Source organism: Dromiciops gliroides, chromosome 6 (assembly GCF_019393635.1).
Source record: "Dromiciops gliroides isolate mDroGli1 chromosome 6, mDroGli1.pri, whole genome shotgun sequence".
Lineage (NCBI taxonomy): Eukaryota > Metazoa > Chordata > Mammalia > Microbiotheria > Microbiotheriidae > Dromiciops > Dromiciops gliroides.
The window spans coordinates 50,006,241-50,030,833 of NC_057866.1; the positions used below are offsets into that span (position 1 = coordinate 50,006,241).

The following is a 24,593-nucleotide window of genomic DNA, read 5'->3' on the forward strand; positions in this document are numbered from 1 at the left end:
TGATAACAAAGAAAAATTCATCCATTAGAATGTCTCATGGGACATTTGTAGTAAAAATTCATCAATTGGAGGGCAAAGTACAAGAAGTAATCATAAAAATAGCAGAAGAATAACTCAAACAAAGAATTAATAATGATTTGAATGTCATTCCCCAGTACTGTGGGGAAGCCCTTCCAGGACATAGTGTGCAAGTCAAACTAAAAATGCAGGCAAAAGTAGGCAGTTGTGCCTATTACTGATCTTCAGGGAGATTAGATATTCTTGGCTCTGGTACATCAGGGTGCAAACAGAAGACATGTATCTGCACTGAGGTTTTATCTCATCTTACCTACTAGATCCACGTTTCAGGTCTTTATTGCCTCAGAGAAAATGCCAACCACTTGTTAAGCATTTCAACCATAGAAAAGAAAAGTGTCAAAGATACCAGAGTTGAGCAAGATAGAAGCAGAGTAAGGAAGGGAAAAAACTCACAAAATTAGAAGCCAAATTAAAGTAAACATAGCCAAAGCAACACACACATAGAGACACACAGAAGTACTTTTCAATATCTCCTATGCCTACTGTGTAAGTTTTAGCAGATCCCTGATCCTGGGTAATCAGGATCACCATCTTTTTTGTTAACCTGAATTCCAAACATGCAAATGGGGGGAAAATCCAAAAGGAAACTGGGCAAAAGCAGAGGGTAAAAGGCGAATGGGTTAAACCATGCTTTGCAGAAGAGGAAGAAACTCTAACCTAGAGATTTTTTTCTGACCCAGAGTGAACCGGATGAGTTTGCTTTGAGATGGGTCCCTGGATGATGCACTGCACAACAGGGAAAGAGAAAAAAAGGAGAAGAGATAAATGAGCAGAAAGAAGATATGTTACCCAAATAAGTCACAACTTAAAGGACACCAGTGATGGATGGAAATGTCCCATTTCTAGTTTCCCCTTTTTATCTCAGTGACTCATAGATTTAAAGGTAAAAGGGACCACATTTGTCATGGGGTCCACTCTTCTCTTCTTACAGATGATAAAGCAGAGATCCAAAAAAGTAAAATATCTTGCTCAGGTTCAAACAGGTAATAGATGAGAGACAAGATTCAAACCCAGGCCCTCCACTTCCAAATGTATTGCTTTCTCCACTGTGCTTCTCTATTACCAACCAGATCACTGGGCTCTGACATCACTAGCTGATCAATTTCTATTGAATTGATATAAAATTATCCAAGATATTGCAAGTGATAAGACAGATTGTCATTCTTGCTTTGGTTGCAATTTCTTTGCCTACCTTATTTTTCCTTACCTGAATGTGTATGTACATATATAGGTATATTATAAGTATTTGTGTTATTGGCCATCATTTCTAGGAGGATCGTGAAGACAAATACAACTGTCAGGCTATAATACCAATAAAACAGATATTTAGAAGTCTCTTTCAGGGCTTCCATAGAGTATTTCAAATCAATGGGTAGGGATTTTTCTACCAATCAAGTCTAACATCATAAGCTCACATAATTGTTCTTCATTTTTGCTCTATGGGGTGTGGAAAGTCATTTAAATGGAGAGCTTTTTAGTTTGTGTTTTTGGATTGCATCTACTATTGCATTAGCACAAGGAACTCCTGGCAAGGAAACTCCCTCAAGCAATGCAGGCTGGTACCTTCTCTGCAACTTATAATTTTGGAGAAGCACCTGAGACATGCCTGGGGTCAGACAGTCAGCATGAATCAGAAATGGGACTGGAACCCAGGTGTTCTTGACTCCAAGGCTGAAGCTAATTTTAGTACTCCTTGGTGCTTCTAAATGGAAATTTGTTGTCTACCAAACTTGTTCAACAGTTGAAATTATTGTCCATAAGACTTGGTGATCAAGAAATAGTGAAAAGTATTTGCTTCTCTGTGATGAATATTACCTTAGCTTAATTAAAAAGGTCAATTTAAAATAATTTGAATTTAACTTTGCTGGTTTTAAAATAATCTATAATGATACTTTTAGCCTTTCCCAGATGTAAAGGGTATCTAAGGATATCAAACAACTAGGAGAAAAAACAACTTGAGAAACTGAATATTTCTAAATCTGAATATCTGGTTGTATGTAGATATAGCCAAGGGAATAAGCCCTTGGCACTTGTCCTTATGTTATGGACCCTACCAAAAAAACAACAACAACAAACACCTCATGATGTCATAATCTAATTTATGAAATGGCATATGGCTTTAAAAAGAAAACAAAATGAGGAAACCACTACAAAAGCACACATGTCTGGTGCATGGGTCATGAGAGGAGCTGGAATATGACATCTCATTTAGAATGCTTAAGTGTGAAATAGCCCACTGATGTCATGAGGACCCAGTTGTGTTATTCCTGTGGTTTTTCATAAAAGGTCCCCATTCTTTCTCTCTCTTTGAAGAATGCATAGGAAAAGCTGGAAACTTATATAACGTGTCACCCTCCAAGGGGTGTCTGAGAATGAGAATAGAAATAACTTCAAAGCAAGGTTCAAATAATCTCATTTATGACATATCCTTCACCACGGGCTTGTGAAGAAAGTTAGGAAAGCTAGGATATTTGAGGACATGGACCCTACTTTTGGATGATAGAGAAACAAGTCATATTAATAGTCTTTTGGTAGCCCCATCTTCAGAGATAATATGAGATGGAGAAAGCATTGCTCTTATTCAATATGGCAACTCTAACCTTAATTGCTATATAATTTGTTTTAGATTCTGACTAAGCAATAAGGAATCTTTCCCTTTCTAGGCACATGAGCACCATATTACCTGTGGCCCTTCTAAGATATGACATATATATGTGTGCTATTTACGTGTCATATATACACGCATGCATATATTTGAATGCAGAAATATATTTAAATGTGCTATTTATGTATAGTTAGTTAAATATACAAATATTTATTATAAAATTATAAATAATTAAATATAGTTAAATATGTAGGTTACATATAGTTATATATTTATGTACCTATATATTTTTATGTATATCTATTATATATTATTATATCATATTATTGTTTGGTTGTTTCAGCATGTCCAAATCTTTGTGACCCCATTTGGGGTTTTCTTGGCAAAGATACTGGGGTGGTTTGCCATTTCCTTCTCCAGCTCATTGTACGGATGAGGAAACTGAGGCAAAAAGGGTTAAGTGACTTGCTCAGGGTCATATAAGTAGTAAGTGTCTGAGGCCAGATTTGAACTAGGAAGATGAGTCTTTCTGATTCAAGGCCCAGTGCACTACTGTATCACCTAGATGCTGTAAGGAATTAATTGTAATTATAATATATTATATATTAATTTATATATTTCTATACAGATAAAAGTATATTTAAAGATAAAAATAAGAACATATATATTTATATGTATGTATATATAAAATCAAGGCAGAGGTAAAAACTAGTAAGGATAACAATAGAATGTTATAAAATGCTTTGCACACAGTGCTGTATTTGATCCTCACAAACAGACATAAGGTACAAGTCACAAAGACAGTCATGTGGCCATGTGGTTTAGGAAAGATCACTGGATTTGGCCTCAGAGAGATCTGGGTTAAAATTCTGACTCTGCCACTTACTACCCATGTGACTTCAGGTAAGTAACTTCACCTCCCTGAGCTTCTAGTTCCTCCTCTGTTAAATGAAGGAATGGGATTAGCTCTAAATCTCAATGCCCCTGAAGACAGAAGGTACCAGCATTATTATTCCCATTTCACAAATGAGCAAACTGAGGATAAAAGAAGATAACATTGTTGACCATGGCCATATAGCTGGTAAATGGCAGAGAGAAGATTTGGAAATCTAGAACTTTACCCAAGCTGCCTTCCAAAAGGAAGGTTTTTGTTTTCACTTACCACTTACCATTGTGATACCCCTATACATGTAAAAGAAAACTGTAAGAGGTCTCTGAAATCTGTTATACAGGCCATTTTATTACAAGCTAGTATGAATTTGATGGGCCCAAAATTATAGCTGAACCAGCTAATGAATTCTGGCTACCGGCACCCTGACCTATAAAAATGAGCAATCCCTCGAAGTCACAGAAGACTGGACCGTTCTATCTACTTCTGTGCCGTGGCGATCTCTCATGGACTGGGAAGAGTCGCTATCACCAAAGATCCTTAGAGGAAGAACACATTCCCTGACCAGACAGATGCTCAGAAATGAAGAGAACTGTGCTTTACAAAAACAAAGCCCCACCTGGATTGCATTTCTGGCTGTACTTTTGCTTGCTGATGGGAAGCTGGCGGGTGCGGCGGGCACTGGCTTTGGGGGGTGGCCGGCACCTGTTGCTGAGGCTGCGGCCCCCCGACCTGACACTGGTAGGGAGGCGTGGCCAGCTGTGACACCACTGCGGCAGGGGCTGGCTGAGATGAGTGATGTTGTTTCTGGGGCTGCTGCTGCTGCTGCTTGTATCTGGACAGGCTGAAAAAAAGACCTAGAATGGCCTTCAGGTTTCCATTCCGGATTTCTGAAAGATAATCAAAAACAGCTTGTCAGAAGGGCATCTTTCCCTTGGCCCCCTTCCTCTCCCCTAACCCAGCAACGGTCCCTCTCAGCCTGCCCTTGGGATTGAATTCCTCAAGGATAAGGCGGACTTCCTGAAAACTTAATTGGTATCACAGTTGCTTAAAACTGAGCTTTAACCACAAAGAAATGATTTTCGTTCTCCTCTGTAGCGGATACATTAGAGATGAAAGGCAAGTTGTGACCTGGGGTTGGCAGACTCTTACCAGACAGTTGCCCATAATAGGACAAGGGAAATTCAGGCATCAAAGAGCAAGATCATGCTTGTGAGAGAAGTAAGGTGACCGACCCAATGGGAGCAAAGTCTGCAGCCACTGAGTCAACTCACTTGTTCTCATGTGGGTCTCCATGGTTTTGGGTTTTTTTTGGGAGGTGTTATTGTTTCCCCTCCTTTCCACATACACTCCTCCCCAAGAAGCAGCCCTGGGATGGTGGATAGAGAGCAGGTTTCAATGCCACCTCGGACATATACCTGTTATATGAGCCTAGACTTCTCAATACCCTAGGCAAGACCATAAGTTACAGGGAAGGTACCAGCCTCCATTGGTAAGGGGAGCTTCCTCATAGGGCATCCTCAAGACCAATGAAATCACAGGTCTACTCTCTAGGCCTAAGAAATATACAGACAAAGGAAAATGCCATGAAGAGAGGCAACATAGTATCACTGGATTGACAGTAGGCTTCTGAGGCAGGAAGGCCTGGGTTCGAGTCCAGCCTCTGATTCCCTAGTGCTGTGTGACCCTAGATAATTCACTTAACTTCTCAGTGCCCTAGGCAACTCCTCAAGACCATAAATTACAGGGAAGGTGCCAGTTTCCTCTTCAAGAGTTCTCTATGAGGAAGAAATCATAAGATGAAGGAGAAGGGAGATGGAAGATCCCATGAATGACCAAAACAGTTCCAATTATTCTTGCCTTGCTCTTGCCCAATACTCACCTAAGTGCAGTTCTTCCTCATTTTAGATCATAGGAACATAGCTCTGGAGTTAGAAGGGAACTCAGAGGCCATCTAGTCTAATCCATTTTTTACAAATGGGGAAACTGAGACCCATGGGGGTTAAAGTGAGCTCTTCAAGTTCACAGAGGTGGCAAGCATCTTAGGTAAACCTGAACTCAAGTCCCATACAGTTTGCACTGGGAGCTGTTGAAGGAATACTTTGTTTTCAGGGAACTATTCTTTTACATCCAATGTTTTCTTAGAAGCTGGCCTAAAATTGGTCTCTTTTTTATTTCTAAAAAGGGAACAAGGGGAGGGAAAACCAGGAAAAGGATCTCACAGTACAATGGATTTATTTTCAGATGATAAATCCCATCTCTCTCAAGCTGCTCATAACAAGAAACAGAACAGGAATAAAATATTTGTTAACAGACGGAGGCAAATGAAAGCAAGTGATTTTTTGTTCCTTAAGCAATTCCCTCTCAGTTAAAACCAGACATCTGATATGTGGGTCTTCCACCTGATCCTAGACAGCTAACCCATGGGGGCTGGGCCACCCAACAGGAAGAAAAGACCAGGAATGGGGCTCCTAGAAAAAGGGGGAGCAAATTCCTTTTGGTTCCAACCTACTACTTGTGGGGGGAAGGATAGAGGGAGGGGAGGCAACATAAATAAGCCACAGAAGGCTTTTCCCTCTCCAAAGGGAGATAAATGGGAAGGAAACCCATCCCTGGTCCTAGTGAGCAGAGAATCTTGCCTAAAGAGTAGTTTGCATTTTGTCCCAAGGAGAAGTAAGTGTGTGGGGGTGGTGATGGGGATAAATATATGAATGAACTCCTTTCAGGAGCAGGCCACATGTTTACAACAGGCCCCTCTTCTTGCTCACTTATCCATTAGAGAGTGGAGTGGCAGTTTGCCATTGTACTCAAACCCTGATGTGATTTGCTGATTAAGACAGTCTGGATTACTTCCTGTTGGAGCTTCCTTTACTCCAACTCTCTTAAAGGTGCAGGAGGTCTACGATGAGAGATTGGGGGCGGGAAAGGAAACAATACACAGGAGTAAATTCCTTCCTTGAGTATGTATGGGTCTGTTAGTTATTTTAGTCACCTGAATGTTCTACTGCCTAACTTTCCCTTTCTCAGCCTTTATTCTTGCTTCCATTAGGGATTTGCTATTTTGAATTATCTGGAAAGGCAGCTATGTCTTGAGGAATGTTACAGTAAAGATGTCCAAATGCCATGAAAGTGAGGACCTTAGCTGTGGGCAACTGTTCACATAATGATCTGATCCTGAACCCATAGGACACAGGAAACAGTATCCAGGGCAAGGGAGGAGAGGTAGAACTCTAAACCCCCAGATCTTTGCTTCCTTCTCCATTGGGAAGAGCCAAATGGTCAGAAGGAGGAAGTAGATAAGCAGCAGTGGATAAGTCCAGTGGAGAGAGTGCTGAACTTGTTGAGTTCAAATCCTACCTGACATACTAATTAGCTGTGTGACCTTGGGTAAGTCATTTCATCTCTGTCTGCCTCATTCTCCTCATCTGGAAAATGAGGATAATAATAACACCTACCCCTCAGGGTTCAACAAATCAAATGGGATAATAATTTTAAAGCACTCAGCATGGTGCCAGTATATAATAAGCACTATGTAACTGTTAGTTACAATCATCATTATTATTAGACTTGTTGTGAAGAGAGATAAAGATAATATTTGTACATGTTTGACAAATGTCAAAAGCACCCAAATCAATGCTAGCCATATCATTAATCTGTACTTACAGATGACTGCAATCAGCCTCTGATTCAAACTGGTGACAGGAAGCTTAGTGAATGGAAAAGGGCACTGGACTCGGGGTGAGAGAAGAGGGGTCAAATCTGCATGAATACAGCCCAAACCAGATTGAAATATAACTGGGAAATGTTTTATAAAATAAATAAAAATATAATAAAACATAGATAATGTTCCTTTGTGGTTTTCTAAGTCAATAGGTGGCCCACGGGGATCCATTTCTTTTCTTTCTTTCTTTCTTTTTAAAAATATTTTAGGGCAATGAGGGTTAATAGTAAGTGTTAAGTGTCTGAGGCTGGATTTGAACTCAGGTCCTCCTGAATCCAGGGCCGGTGCTTTATTCACTGCACCACCTAGCTGCCCCGGGGATCCATTTTTATTTGAGTTTGACACACCTGGGTTCAAATCCATATTCTTTTCTCCCATCCCTGTGCCTTCACACTCGTCGCCCACTACCCCCAACATACCTGAAATGCTCTCCTTTTTCACCTCTGCCTTATTTTGTTCAAGAATCAGCTAAAATGCGAGGCCTTACTGGTCCCTTTGGCCATTTGAGCCTTTTTCTTCGCAGATATCTTCCTTCTTTTCCTTTATTTACTTGTGGTCTCCTTCATTAGAATATAAATTCCTGGGGGGTGGGAAGTTTTTCAGATCCCCCCCTTATATCCTTGGTATTCAGCCCTGTTCCTAGCACATATTAAGCACTTGTAAATGCTTGTTGATTAATTGCTATCTGATTAAACTGAGACATATCACTTCATGTCTCCAGGCTAAGTTTTCAGAAAATAAAGGGGTTTCACTGGATGACCTATAGTTCCTTCCAGTTCTAGATGCATGATGGTATATTCTCCTTCTTCCATTATTTGATGATTCCTTGATCTGATAGTTGTATATAAAGCAAGTCATTTGCACTTTTGGGACCTGAGTTTCCTCAATGACAAAACAAGATGGTCAAAGTCCATCTCTAAGGTGCCTTCTAGTTCTACCATTCTAAAAAAGTGTCATATCTATCCTGGTTGGTCTACTCTTTAGAGCTGACTTTTCTACTAATATATATTCATGAATATATAACCTTACATCTCCTTGTTGCTTTAGGACATAGCCAGTGGTTTCTTTTCCCTCTTATTTTCTCCTTTTATAAAGCAGAAGATAAGAGGGGAACAAAATTAATCAGTTAATCAATAGGTATTTATTAAACACCTACTATGTGCTGGTCATTGTTCTAGGTGCTGGGGATTCAAATATAAAGAATGAAACAATTCCTAGCCTCATATCTCCTTGTTGCTTTAGGATATTGCCAATGGGTTTTCTCCCTTGTTCTCTTCTTTTTTTTTTTTAAGTAGAAAGCAAGATGGGAACAGAATCAATCAATAGATATTATTAAGCACCTACTATGTGCCAGACACTGTGCCAGGTAGTGGAGACTCAAGTATGAATAATGAAACAATCCCTACTTACGATGAATAGAATTTTATAACTGGGAGGCAAAAATTCATTGAGCAACCTCTGGTTCTTCTTTAATGCCTCACTGGGGCATGGCCCTGACCTTGGACTCTTCAAGGACAAAAAGTTCTAGCAGGTTCTCTGCACTTGAAAGACTTGAAAATGGACCAGCTATAAACTGAGTTATTATCACTGGAGAACTTGCCTGGCTAAGTTCAGAAAGGCTTATCACCAGATGTTTGGCCATTGGCTAAATATTGGAAATACATAATGGTGGTATGATATGTTCCAAAAAGTATGGGGCCGAAATTAACATGAGATGTGTGGCATTTGGTACCTACTATTTTCAAGGCAATATGCTAAGTACTTGGAACAAAATTCATTCAGTCATTGAACAAACATTATTAAAAACTCACTAGAGAGGGGGAAGCTAGGTGGCGCAGTGGACAGAACACCAGCCCTGGAGTCAGGAGGACCTGAGTTAAAATCTGGCCTCAGACACTTGACACTTACCAGTCATATGACCTTGGGCAAGTCACTTAATCCTCATTGTCCAAAACAAACAAACAAACAAACAAACAAACAAACAAACAAAAAAACTCACTAGAGGTTGGGGAAAACAAGAGACAGAACCAAAAAAAAAAAAACCTCTGTCTTCAAAGGACTTACATTCTACTTGAGGTAATTCTTCAAGGTGACTTTGTAAAACTACAAGTTATAGATAAAGTAGTGAGAGTTCTGTACATCAAAGAAATCACAGAGCCAGTCTCCATACCTATTTTCAAACACAGTAGTGGCAGGGACTTTTGTAGAGTGGAGAAGAAAGAGCTAAAGGGAAATTTATGGCTTGTCTCATACGTCATATCCAAAATAATGTGTTCAATTCTTCTTACATTTTCTTTCTTTCTTTTTTTGTTTTGTTTTTGTTTTTGTTTTTAGTGAGGCAATTGGGGTTAAGTGACTTGCCTAGGGTCATACAGCTAGTAAGTGTTAAGTGTCTGAGGCCGGATTTGAACTCAGATACTCCTGACTCTAGGGCCGGTCCCAAGCTGCCCCTACATTTTCAAACTATATTTGTGAATGTCCCATAAGGATTGACAGCCAACTCCATAAGCAATCTTTAAAAAAAATGTCAGGCCACAATGGTTTTGGGGTTTTTTTTGGTTTTTTTTTTTTTTGGTGAGGCAATTGGGGTTAAGTGACTTGCCCAGGGTCACACAGACAGTGTCAAGGGTCTGAGGCCAGATTTGAACTCAGGTCCTCCTGAATCCAGGGCCAGTGCTCTATCCACTGTGCCACCTAGCTGTCCCCACAATGTTTGTGGGTTTTGTTTTTTTTTTTAGTGAGGCAATTGGGATTAAGTGACTTGCCCAGGGTCACACAGCTAGTAAGTGTTAAGTGTCTGAGGCTGGATTTGAACTCAGGTACTCCTGACTCCAGGGCCGGTGCTCTATCCACTGCGCCACCTAGCTGCTCTCCAATAGACATCTTAAACTCCATATGTCCAAAACTAAACTCATTATCTTTCCAGATCTAATTCAACCCCCTCATTTTACATGAGGAAATCAGGGAGATTCAGCAATTTGCCCAAAGGGTCAGTCATATGGGTAATATCAAGGATGGGATTTAAACCCAAGTATCCTGACTCCCAGTGCTTCTGCCACTTCAGCACAGAAGCTGACCACACATCTATCTCATAAATGGAATCCATCTGGCCCCACAGTCTATATCCTTTACTGGGTCCTCCCTGAGCTGTTATTTGGGTGCTGGAACAATGGCTAGGTGCCCTAAAAGACAAGCTGACACATGACCTTAAGTCATTTGAAATGCTTACAAGACAAGATGTAAACATGCTTATCTCCCTGACAGTTTTAGTCACTGGGAAAGGGCGGAGGTGTGTGTATCCTTAGGAGTTTCTAAAAGCTGATCTGTTAGTTTCAACTCAAATGAGGAATAGGAGAAGGACAACAAAATAAAAACTAAGCAAAATAAAACCAATGAAACAGAATAAAATAAATTTTTGTTGCTATTGTTCAGTCGAACACTGGTGGTTTGCCATTCCCTTTTCCTGCTCATTTTGCAGATGAGAAAACTGAGGCAAACAGTATGAAGTGAGTTACTTAGGGTTGCACAGCTAGGAAGTGTCTGAGGCCCAATTGGAACTCAGGAGAAGACTTCCTGACTGCAAGCCCAGTGCTCTATCTACTGCACCACCTACCTACCCCTAAAAATGTAAAAATACATTTTGAAAAACACACAAAGTTCTAACTCTTCTCTTGTTTCTATGGGGGAAAAAATTCAAGGAAAAAATACACTAACAATGTAAATCACCACCTGCCCCCATCCAACAGAGTCCATGGGGATTCTTTTCCCAAAGGCCCCCATCCAGCATAAAAAAAAAATCTTAGGAAGATTTTAGATTTAGATCTCAATTTCATCCAATCCCATATTTTACAGAGGAGGAAACTGAGGCTAAATGACTTTCTCCAGGTCACACAGGTAGAAAGTGGAAGAGCTGGGATTTGAACTCGGGTCCTTTGATTCTGAAGCTAAAGCTCTTTCTTCTATATCACTCTGCTTCTCAACTGTTAGTGGGCCATAACTTAAGGTATGATACAATCTATTCTCTGGCCGCACATATAAAGATATTTTATTTATTTACCTATAAATACAGATGTACACACATTTATAAAAAGATAAATTATCTTTTATTTATCTGTTTGGAGAGGGGCAGAGAGAAAGAGAGAGACAGAGAGAGAGAGAAAGCTGTGGACTGAGTCAGAACACCTGGATTCAAACCCTAACTGCTACTTACTTAGTAGCTCCGTGATTCTGAACAGGCCACAACCTCACAAAACACCCCAAATGGTCAAGTCTTTAGAGGTCACTTAGCCAACCAAAAGCTGGAGAGGAATCCCGTTTACAATATCCCCAACATGTGGTTTTTCAATAGAAAATTCTGTGATGGGGAATCCAGAAGCAACTAGTTTATCTTATCCTACTTTTGGACAGTCCTAAGCGTTAGGAGGCTTGTCTTTATGTCAGGTCAAAAGCTGCTTCTCTTCAATTTCTACACATTGCTCACACTTCTGTCCACTGGGGCCAAGAAGAAGGCAACTTTCCAGGATTACAGAAAAGAAAGAGGTGAATGGGATCTCAGAGGCCACATAGACCATCACTTACTTGATGCCTAGAGAAAACTTTACAACTTTTTTGATAAATGGCCTTCCGGTCTCTGCATGAAGACCTCCAGTAAGAGGAAATCCCTTAACTCCCAGAGGCAGTCCATGATACTTTTGGATGACTCTAATTGTTAGAAGTCTTTCCTTACATTAACTCTACATCAGTCTCTATAATGCTGACCCACTGATTCTGGTTCTGCCTTCTGGGGCATGAAGCCAACCAAGACTAAACCCATGTCCACACGACAACCTTCCAATGCTTGAGGGCAGCTATCAAATTCTTTCTTCTCTAGGTGAAAGAAGAGCCCAAAGAATCCTCACATTGAATACTCTTTTGAGACCCTTCACCATCCCAATCAATGGTCGGCTTATCTATATCATTCTTACAATGGAAGAGTCAATCAACAAACATTTAACAAGCACCTACTATGTGCCAAGCATTACATTAGGCACTGGGGATACAATGTAAAGGAATGAAACAATCTTCATCCAAAAGGAACTTATATTATATATTAAAATAGAAAGTATTTGTAAATACACTTCAACAACCACAAATAGAATTGAATATACTATCCCAAACATGGCCTGACCAGGTGAGAATTCAATAGGACTATCATGTCCCGAATCTTAGACACTCTTAATGCCATCACATTAGCTATTCTAGCTACTGTTATCACACCGACAACTCATCTTGACGTTGCAGTTCCCCAAAATTGCATAACTTTTTCAGATAACCTACTCTCTAGATGAAGCTCCTCCATCCTAAGACTTGGGAATTTCATTTTTTTGAAGTCAAGCTTAAGATCTTCAATTTATCCTTACAAAATTTTTCCTTAATTAGATAGATTCAGAGCAATATTTTAGCGTATCAAGTTCTTTTTAGATTTTGATTGTTATACAATATGTTAGCTATCCCTTCTAGCTTTGTATTAATATGAAAATATGATAAATATGCCATTCACGCTTTTATCCAAATCACTGATAAAAACATTAAACAGCAGGGGGTCAAGCACAGATAATCAGGAATGTTTTACAATGGACTTCCTTCCAAATTAACATTGAATCATTACATATTACTCATTGGGTTTGACTGTTCAACTGTGTTTTAATGCAGTTATTTGTATTCTCTCATATTTCTTCACTTGTTGTTCAGTCATTTTTCAGTCACATCCAATTCTTCGTGACCACATTTGGGGTTTTCTTGACAAAGATACTGGAGTGGTTTGCCATTTCCTCCTCTGGTTCATTTTATAGACAAGGAAATTAAAGCAAACAAGGTTAAGTGATTTGCCAAGGGTCATACTTTTTTTGTGTGTGAGTGTGAAAGACTGCTTTAAAATCTAGACAAATGATGTCTTCAGTATTTCCCTGCTCTACCCATCAAAAAGAAGCAAGATTCATCTGGCAAAACTTGGCAGAAGTTCATTTGAAAAAAAGAAGGGCTGAGAGTCATAGTGGACTGCAAGCAATGAGTCACTAGGGTAATACAGCAACCAAGAATTCTAATGTTATCCTGGACTCTGTTATAAGGAATAGCTTCCATAAATAAGGAGGTAACAGCTTATCTTTGCTCTGTCCAGGTCAGGCTACATTAGGAATATTGCATTCAGTTTTCCATGTCACTTTTTCAGAAGGACGTAGATAAAGTGAAGAAGGTCCAAGGGGAGAGCCACTAATATGGTGAAGTGCTTCAAGATCATGTTATAGGAGGATGAGATAAAAACAAAAACAAGAAACGACTTAGGGATGGAGAAGGGTGGAAGATGATGATTTCCTTCAAGAACCTTAAGGACTATTTAATGAAAGAAGGAATAGACTGTTGCTCAGCACCCAAGGTTGGAAGTAGGAGAAATGTTGCAAATTTTCGGAAACCAATTTTTGATTCAAGTAAAAAAAAGTATCCTAGTATTTGGAGAAATCAACAAGTAGCATGGGGTAGCAAAGGCTAGAGAGGCACTTGGGCAGTGTATCAATTTTATTTAACACTAGATGGTCACTATAGTCTCTCCTGTCTCTGAAATTCTTTGCTTCTGTGACTTGCTCTTGATGAATTCATGATGGTTTCTTCATGAGTACAATATTTTTTTTGTAGCTGCTTATTAGCCATCCCTTTAATAACATATTCTTGAATTTTGTCAGAGATGGAAGCAAAACCCACTGACAAGGAGTTCATAGAGTCTATTCTCTTCACTTAAAAACAAACAAACCAGGTTAACATGAATCCTTCTCCAGGCTCGTAACATCTACATAATAGGACCTTCATAAGTGCTTATTGAATTGAATTGGGTTTCAGCTTGTCAATGTCTTCTTAAAACATGCTGACCAGAACTGAACCTAATAGAGAAGATGTTCAGGATACTATGCCTCAATTAATAAAGCCTGGGATATCAGTAGTTTTATTTTTTTCCATGATACACTGTTGACTCATGCTGGGTTTGCAGTCCACTAATAAAACCAACCCTCAAGATCTCCTACAAACCAAATTTGGCCTAACCATGTTTGCCTAAGTATTTACTTCAAGAGTTGATTTTTTTTAAAAATTCAATTTTCTTACCTGTGAAACAAAGCATCTGTCTCATAGTCATTCTTAGTAAGTAACTTTTTTATTGGCCAGCACCTTATATGACTGTTGTGACTATCCTTATGATTAGGAATGTCACAGATATAAGAATTCCTACTAATAAAAGTAATTGACCACACTTATATTTAGATATAATCTATACCATAACCTTTTTTTTTTTTTACTTATGGGTTAAGAGCTTTCTCTGAGGTATAACCACTTGTAAACTCTTAACTTGACTATTTCAATTCAATAGTATTTTCCTCCTCTTTGTAACTTTCATGAAAAGCCTTCCTGCTCAGATTCTATCCACCAACCTCTTCCCTCCCCTCTCCCTAAACCTTCTTTATTCTAAGATAGCCATAGCTTCTATTCATTATATAATTAGAGTAATTATGAGCAAGAGGCTTCCCATGCAGATAACAGCCATCTGAGTCTAAGAATACCTGAGGTGTTGAATGTGCGCCCAGGGAGACCTGTCCAAAAGACTGATCAACAATTAAGAGACTATCCATAGTGGATAGAGCACCGGCCCTGGAGTCAGGAGTACCTGAGTTCAAATCCGGCCTCAGACACTTAACACTTACTAGCTGTGTGACCCTGGGCAAGTTACTTAATCCCAATTGCCTCACTAAAAAAAAAAAAACCAAAAAAACCAAAAAACAAAACAAACAAACAAAAAAAGAGAGACTATCCATGGTCTCAGACACTTGGACTCTGGCCAATTAGCACTCTCCAAACCATCAAGGCCAAAGAGAAAAAGAGAGAACTCTCTCTCTAAGAACAACCCTTGCCTCAGATCACAGAAGATTCTCTGCTCTTGCTCTATCGAGGTGTGGGCACTCACATGAAGACACATGAAGCCTGACTGTTATAGGTTCCAGATTAACATTATAGACAGCTCTATTCCAGCACCCTTTTCTAACATCTTCAATAAAATCCACTCAGATAGGAAAGTTGGGATCTTTCACTGGCACAACAGTAATGCTTAGGTCATAAACATGCAGTTAGAGAGCATTTGCTGCTAAATGGAAGGGAATGGGCAGGACAGATTCACCTCTCCAGCCTCTGAAATCAGCCCCTCCAACCCAGGACAATGACAAATCACTCTGAGTCACTTGGAAGAAAATATGCTGACAGCAAACCTCCCCTTCCTACCTCATGCATTCACAAAACATCTGCTTTTAGAAGGAGAAAATAATATGTTACTCTGAAAGAGAATTTTCATTTCCTCTACTCTCGGCATTACATACACATGTCCCGCACATGCCAACTGGCTTAGGTCTCATCATTCTGTATCCCAATCTAGTACAACATTGAACACATCACAATAGAAAGGCAAGGAAGTAGGTATTCCCCAACAGTATTTCACAATGTTTGCAAACTTACCGGCAATACATTCCATTCAACTATTTCCATCTACTGATCCCTTTCTACCTCATTCTTTATGATCCCCAGAAGATGCTGACACTCATCCTTTCAGGAAGGCAGTCTTACTCAGAAAAGGCATCATCACCCCAATTCCAAATCAAATTACCTGTTTGGTGAAAACTAAAGGCAGGTGTGACATAATGAGTTTGGGGAGTTGGCAGTGGCCTAGGGCAGAATCAGAAACTGGCAGCTGCTCCTATTTATAAACACGAAGGAAAGTGAAGGATTCCATGGCTATCTGGTTCAGAGGAGGTAAAAATTCTGGCCAGTCATCCCTCAACCAATACCTAATTTAACCTCGAGCCATTAGCTTACACTAATGTGCTAATTAGCCAGCTGATTTAGGTTAATTAAAAACTAATCAAGATTTCAAAAAAAAACAAAACACCGTTGCATCTCATTAAGATAACATGCACCGTTTTCAAAAGGCCAAGTAAAACTAACTCATTTTCCTAGTGGAAGGGAAGGTGTAGAGAGGGTCATTTCTTCATTTCCCTGAGTTGTAAGGTTTGGAGTTTATTCTGTAGTAGATGCCTAATCTCATAATTAACAGAATGTGTAAACAACAGGTGAACACAGTACAAATAGAACAAAAAGACGTAGTTGTACCGTGCCCAAGTATTGATTCCATGATCCTCCAAATGAGCTCATGCTTTCCTGCTCAGCCTGTTTTGCCAGGAATCTCCAATTTTCCTGGGATGGTTGATGCTGCTTTCATTCTCACAGTAATTTTTGTGGTCAGTTTTTTTTTTTTTTAATAACACCATCAAAATTGAGGTACATATTTTTCCATTCTGCCACCATCTGGACTAAAGGAAATTCAAAACCCAGGGTAGGCCATCGATAGCCCCAGAATCAATTCTATTGCCACCATTTTCAACGGGGGTAGGGAGAGATTTCCAGTCAATAAAATGGATTTTTAATAATGATAGCTCTGACTCACCTTCTGCAGACAGACCCTGTATGTTTATTCCCTTAGCTGCCAGGAAATTCAGGCAGGCATCTATGTTTTCAATCTAGGGGGGAAAAACAACAACAGAGAAGAGACATTCAATAAAGGTTTGCCTTTCTCCAGTGCCACCTCATATTACATTGTGCCCAGAGCTTCATGTAACAGAAGGAGTCCTTTGTGCACCAGTTTGGATTGATAACAAGGAAAGTGTACCAACATTAAACAAACAAACAAACAAAACCCCCTCCTAATGGATAGCTGTAGGTCAGTAACTCTCTTTTGTTTGTACTTGCATAGGAAAAGGTTACCTAACATCCCAGTCACTGGGCTCCCAGAGTAGCAGCCTTGCATCTCTCCAGGCTGCCAAGAATAACCAGTGTGGAACTAGCAAGATTGCCTTGATCATTGTCTCCAGTGTGGTCCTGAAAATGTGCTGGGTTGCCAAATAAGTTGGAGGTGAGGAAAGATTGGTCCACTAGCCCATGTTGGCAGAAATTTCCAGTCACTGGGACAGGCAGTGAAATGTAAAAATGGTAACTGGAGGCTCCAGCTGGTATCTAGGCAATGTTTACTCACAAAATTCCCAGAATAGCAGGCATTGCAGATGACTGGGGAGGGCTGCGATTTCTCATACCCATCTGTCTTTATGCTCCCTCTCCCTGGGACCCACCAGCAAAGGGGCAGGAGGCCTCTCACATGCTCTCAAATCCTAGGAGTGCTGATGTCACTGCTAAAGCTCAAACACATGCAGGGAAGGACAATGAGCACATCCATGAATAAAGGTCTTGTTTATACTTCAATTGTTAAAGCTGATTATCATTATGATTATGATTATTTTAAAGAAAGATGATCTTCCTTAAGGTAAGGCACTGTGACATAGTGGAAAGAGACCTGGATTCAAACCCAAGCTTGACCAATTACTAGCTATAAGTTCTTGGGCAAATCTCTTAATACCTTGAGGTTCTTAATTTTTAAATGAAGATAATATCACTTGTATTACATATTTCCCAGAGCTACTTATAATATTCTGGAATCAATATCTGTTAAAGCTCTCTACAAACCATGCAAATATAAGTTGTTGAGCAAAGCCTTTGGGAGACATAAGTGAACAAGTGTTTGGAAGTTTGCATTAGCAGGTTTCCATATTCACACCCAGACTTGGTCACTATTTTTCTGAACTGAGACCAGCAAACCATTCATAGGGTTTCTTATAAACTAACAAATGATTACTGTTTACAACAGAAGTTTAACTCACTCCCTGATGCAATTTGTTAATTCTTCTTCTCTTTTGCAGGCAGTGAGTCTTCCACATTTCTACCCATCTTCTCTGGACTAGACAGGCCCAAGGTCAAGGCAGAACTATAGTCCCCTCTACACTTGGCAATCTGTGAGTGGCTTCTTCTACTCTGATAGCAAGAAAGCAATTTAAAATGTTTTCCATCAACAAACAGCAGCACTGCAGTGCCCAGGGAGCTGGCCCAGCACATGGCTAGGAAGACCCAATTTATTTTTTTATTTTTATTTTTAAAAATTAAATTAAATTTTTTTATTTCTTTATTTTTTTGGTGAGGCAATTGGGGTTAAGTGACTTGCCCCGGGTCACACAGCTAGTAAGTGTCAAGTGTCTGAGGCTGGATTTGAACTCAGGTCTTCCTGACTCCAGGGCTGGTGCTCTATCCACTATGCCACCTATCTGCCCCTGGAAGACCCAAGTTCAAGGCTTACGTTTGATACATCCTGGCTATATGACCCTGGGACCTCACTCTATTCCTTAGTGCCTTGGACAGCTATCTCTCTAATATAATAACTTGCAGAGAAGGTGCTGATGTATATCAGAACAGCAGCGAGTCTCCTCATCTAGCAGTTCCCTATAACGATGAAGTTACAGGATCAGTCTGATCTCCACCCATCAATTGATTGGAGAACTCACTAAATCTGTTTACCCATTTTAAAAGGCTCCAGTGATGGTGCTGCTCTGTGCCCATATGCTTTGTATACCATCCTGATGACAGGATGGATACTTTTGGCTGATTCTATGTCTGACTCACCTAAAATGAACCCTCCAGGGCACCTAGGTGGTACAGCGGCTAGAGCACCGGCCCTGGAGTCAGGAGTACCTGAGTTCAAATCCAGCCTCAGACACTTAACACTTACTAGCTATGTGACCCTGGGCAAGTCACTTAACCCCAATTGCCTCACTAAAAAAAAAAAAGTAATAATAATAAAATGAACCGTCGTCGTGGGTACATTGTTTTCTTGAGAAGAAATTAGTGAAATGCAAAAAAGTTAGAAAATAAGATCACTCCAATTCTTTCCCCCATTTTTGCAAACTTTTTATTCTCCTCCCCCCTTCTTCCTCCCCACCACTGAAATGATGAAACACTTCCTACAGTTTCTTACAACCATTCTCCCCACCTCCTCCTATATGGTAAAGAAGAGAGGAGGTGAGGAAGCAGGATAAGAGTGGACAAGAAAAGGCTCTGTAGGGTGTTCTGGAGTAATCTTCCACTGTGACATTGGACAAAAAAAGATGGGTGTGGGGGAACTAAGTGAAATGAAAGTCCTCTAGAGCAAAGCTTCTTAAACTGTTGGTTGCAGTCCCAAATGATGGAACCATATGGGGGTCGTGAAAAATTTGGCAACAGCAAAAGTTTAAGAGACTTTGTTATATACCTACATATCCAGGGTTGCGTAAAAATTTCTCAGGCAAAAGCGGGTCATGAGTGGAAAAAGTTTAAGAAGCCCTGCTTAGAGAATAACCAGAATTTCTACCTTGTTTCAATTCTATGTCAATCCCTAAAGACAGATAAACAACAAAGGATGACCTTGAATATTAGTTTCATATTTCTGGTTGCAAACTCCATGGATTGAAAGGCAACTGTCAAACCAAGTTTCGAAGAAACATGGGAAGATATATAAATTGATGCAGAGTGAAGTGAGCAGAACCAGAAGGATATTTTATATTATAACAATACTGTTAAAATTGTTCATTGTTAGAATGAAGAATGAACAATTTTGAAAGACTTGATAGTTCTGACCAAGGTGATAACCAGCCATGATTCCAGAATAACAATGATGAAGAATATTGCCCGTTTCCTAACAGAGAGATGGTGAACTAAATATGCAGAATGGTACATACATACATATGAGACATAGTTAATGTAGCAATGAGATTTGCCTGATTATGCATGTTTATTACAAAAGTCCTCCCTCTTTTTTTTTCCCCTGGGGGTGGGGGGGATTGGAGGAAGATAAAAAATGTTTAACTGAAAAAAAAGTTAAATTTTGCCTTCTAACACTGAAAGAATATAATATCGGTACCAGGAATATGGATTTCAGTCTATTGATACTCCTTCAACTGTTTGATGATTCCTCCTAGCGTTGAGATTATTCTTTCCAAGTCAACTGACCTCCATTCATTGGCAATTAATGCACACATAGGCTATCTATAGATTTCTTTTTTTTCTTTTTTTTTTTGGGGGGGGTGAGGCAATTGGGGTAAAGTGACTTGCCCAGAGTCACACAGCTAGTAAGTGTTAAGTGTCTGAGGTGGGATTTGAACTCAGGTCCTCCTGACTCCCAGGCTGATGCTCTATCCACTGTGCCACTTAACTGGCCCTATCCATAGATTTCTATCAGAAACCTTTGTAGGTATTTAGTGACAAGATTCAGTCAGTCCTTGATGGTTTATTTATACTATTTAACCAGGCCATAGAGATATGACAACGAGGGAACAAGAACACTAATCGCTATTTCTTCTGGTGTGGAGATGAAATACAATGAGAGTATCCTGAGGCTATCACTGTAGTCACTAAAAATATTAGATATTAAAATTAAAAATTATTGATTCTAAATTTTAAATAATTGGATCTCGGGAAAGAATTTTTTTATGGCTATGTATGTATAAGCACCATTAATTTCCTTGATTCTTTTCCCTAAAATGACTTCACTGCTCACAGAAGGTGTCCAAAAACATTCCTCAAAACTCAAGTGCACTTTTTAATAACATTCCATTAAATGCAAAATCATCCCTGACAAAGCTGATGAGAGCCATTTTCTTTTCATCTCTACCCCAGGAAGAAGTCTGGGCTAGGGAACAGAGAGGGATCAGATGTTGATTCAAAACTAGCTTCATTTGGAAGGAGATCAGAGGGGGCAACATCTCCTTTGATCCAGTCTTCCCACAAATTAAAATTCATTTCAAGGTTTTCTTCCAAATGCTGTACAGGTAAACAATCCATTTGAATTTAGGGTCAACATTGCACAATTCCCAAATCTGCCAGGGAGGGTAGCCAAAGTGGCCAGCATCATGTACTAATTACAGCTTAAAGAAATCCTAGTGTTGTTATTTATTGGGACCATAAGTCATATGTGATCCAGATATAGTGTGAAATGGGATCTAAGTTTAAAGTTGAGAAGGGGAACTAACGAAGATACTCTTAACCAGAGAAGTATGTAAATATGACCAGAGTTGTTCATTAACACTCAGCTGCCAATATAAACCACTTTCCAAAATTAGCTAAAAAATTTGTGCAAAGTCTAACATTCCAAAGGATTCCAAGAAATGCACTGGCTGCTGAGAGGGCACAGTAACCATAGTCACAGGAAGAAGCCAACAAAAAGGTCTTGTCATGTGCAGAAATCTCTGTGAGGGCAGATGCAGAGAGGTACCACATTGGGCTAGGGGCATTCTAAACAATGACCTGGAGCTAGGGACAAGGCTGATATGCATGGGGCTGAAGTGGGGGAGATTGGGAGGCCACAAAGGTGAACCTCCATCACTTTTGCCAAAGTTTATGAGTTCTCAAGGGGCTCTAATTGCTCCACTCACTGTGCCTGGCATTGATCTGAACATCATAGAAAAAATAACAAGCAAATAAATGCTTTGGGAAGGTGTCCGTGAAGGAAGAGAACCTTTCTCTCTGGGCAAGTTTGTGACCTTAGATCAAAAGTTCAAAACGTCTTATTTTGACTTCATCCTCCCAGGGAAATCCGGAAAGGATAAACGTAACCGAGGCTCCGCCTCATGTCGTCAATGCTCATCATCAGAAGTCAGCCATAGACAAAGAAACGAGACTGAGGAAGACTCTTTAAAAGACGCTGAGAGGAAAGAAGGATAAAACGAAAAGATCAGCCCTTGAAACACGAGTCAGTCAGTCTGAGATTGTCCCAGGCCTCTGGATATTATAAAACATGCCAAAGCGGGAAATGCTGTTGTATGTCTCCTGGGCAGCTTAGAGACAGATCCACCACCATCTGTTGTGGTCGTTGCCATGGTAGCGTTTTTCTCTAAATACCAGCGAGGACGAGTGCAAAGCTCATGGAAAGGATCTTAGCGCAAATGACTGCTATTCACAGCACCCTGGGTCCCGACTGTAGATTATGAATTTTCAGGGAGCCAGAGGGGAAAAGGTGGGAGGGAGAAATGGCTGCCACCCTTGACGTATAGAGGGGAAAAGAGCACAGGATTTGGAGACAGGGAGTTACTGGGCTCAAGTACTGCCTTTAGTACTTGCTAATTGTGAGACCCTACGCAAGCCTCTTAACCTCACTCAACCTCAGGTTCCCCATCTGTAAAATGGAGAGAATAAATAGCCGTCATCCATCCATCACTGAGTGGTTCAATAAATCAATTAAGAAGCATTTATTAAGGGATGATGATATGTCTAGTAGCATGTAAGACTTTGGTAACACAAATACAAAAAAAGAAAAGAAAAGAAATAGTTATAGCCCCCAAGGAGTTTATAATCTGTTGGGAGAGAACACACACACACACACACACACACACACAAATATATATATGTGTGTATGTATGTGTATATATGTATATGTGTATATATGTATATGTATGTATGTATGCATGTATGTATGTATGTATACAGCTAGGTGGAACAGTGGATAGAGGGCTCTGCCCAGAATTAGGAAGACCTGAGCTCAAATCCAGCCTCAGATACTTACCAGCTATGTGACCCTGGTTACATAAACTTAATCCCTTTTTAAATCCCTGCCTTAGTTTCCACGTCTGTAAAATGAGGATAACAATAGCACCTACCTCCCAAGGTTGTTATGAGGATCAAATGAGATATTTGTAAAAAAAAATAACCTATGCCAACCTTATAATTCCATATAAATGCTGGTTAATATTACAAAGTAATTTACAAGCAGCCAAGATAATATAAAGGGGAGGCTCTATCTGTTGGGGAGAACAGGAAAACCCTCATGCAGGAGGCTACACGAGAGGTGATCTTTGAATGAAATGAGGGATTTCGAGGTGTGAAGGTGGAATGTATGTAAAATGTTCTTTACCTCTTCAAATGTTATTGAAAGGTCATCAATGACTTCTCAGCCCAAGAGAAAGAAAAGAAGCTTACTGTGTTGCCAGCTGGGGAAATATATTTTTTGGGGGGGGGGTGGGGGTGGGGGGGATTTTACTTGAATCTCTCAGTATCATGGAATATTAGAGTAAGAACAAAAATTGGAGATTGGAATCCTCTACTTGGCATTTACAAATAAGGAAACTGACTTACCCAAGGTCATAGAGATAGAAAGATCTGAACCTAGGACCTCTACTTACAAATCTAATACTCTTTCCTCTATTCCAACTTATGGGAATTTCTGACCATGGGGATGTAAACCTGGGCCTGCTATTTGATTACAATGGCTAATAACAAGGGGTTAAGTGGGTGATGGGTGTCTTTTATGACTGAGAATCCCAGTTCTAACAGATCCTTTTTGGTTTTGTTTTGTTTGGTTTTGGTTTTTTGCAGGGCAATGATTGGTTAAGTGACTTGCCCAGGGTCACACAGCTAGTACGTGTCAAGTATCTGAGTCCGGATTTGAACTCAGGTCTTCCTGAATTCAGGGCTGGTGCTTTAGCCATTACACCACCTAGCTACTACTCCCCCCCCCCCCCCGCCCGCCCAGATCCTTGTTACTACGGTGATGGTGTGTGTGTGTGTGTGTGTGTGTGAATGTATGTGTTTGTGTGTTTTGTCTCCTGACCTTCTTTGCATCTCCAGTACTTAACATAATGCCTGGCACCTAGTCAGCACTTAAATGCTTATTGACTGACTATGCCAATAGAAACCATGACAGGCCCTCCCCTAACACTCAAGACCCAGGTTTTCAGTGGTGGGCACCACTCATCAGTCCTATTTCTGGGCTATCTGTTGTAAATTCCTGGTTGGACTGGGTGGCAGCAGAAGGAAATACACTGTGGCAAGACAATGTTAGGAATTTTGGCTTTGCGTCTAAACACATCCATCCCGCTTCTCATGATCAGTTTGCTTCCACCCTTTAAAAAAAATTAAGAAACAAAAAATAAAAACCCCACCATGAAACCAAACAAAAATAGAAAAACGAGTTTGGAGGAATGCCCCACCAAATGTCTGTCTCGCCAGGGCCGTCTGTTTATTTCAAATGCAAACCCCAGGGGGCCAAGGCGCTGTGATTCAGCTTGGTTTAGTCTGTGTAACTTTGGGCTTCTAGACCAGAGCAGGGCTCCCTTCTGACACAGCATGTGGACCTAAAGTTTGCTCCCCTGAAATATGAAAAGTATATGACAAAAAGCATGATGTAATAGGGTAAGCCTGTCATATCAGTGAATAGAGTCTTGTCCTGGCATAAAAGGAAGGTTTCCTCTTCTCTAATTTTTTTTCTGTCCCCTTCCATTTTTTCCCCCTTCCATTCTTTCAATATCCCTTCCTTCCCTGTCCAAACTCCCCAGCTAATATGCATTGTTTAGTTTTTATTCTGACAACTAAATCACACCTTCCTGTGA

At 40.1% G+C, this 24,593-nt stretch overlaps 1 protein-coding gene across 7 annotated transcripts in view; it reads right to left on the reverse strand.

Moving 5' to 3' along the window:
- Positions 1–24,593, reverse strand: part of NAV2 (neuron navigator 2) — a 452,110-nt gene that overhangs the window by 274,729 nt on the left and 152,788 nt on the right. For 4 of the 7 annotated variants that reach the window (XM_043970120.1, XM_043970116.1, XM_043970114.1 and 1 more), the window contains exons 4-6: positions 16,805–16,877; positions 4,192–4,462; positions 736–804 (exon numbers count right to left, since the gene is read on the reverse strand). In XM_043970120.1, coding sequence (XP_043826055.1) covers positions 736–804; positions 4,192–4,462; positions 16,805–16,877 — 413 coding nt within the window. The remainder of the gene's footprint in view (positions 1–735; positions 805–4,191; positions 4,463–16,804; positions 16,878–24,593) is intronic. The other 3 variants (XM_043970118.1, XM_043970119.1, XM_043970117.1) reach the window with 1 other exon arrangement.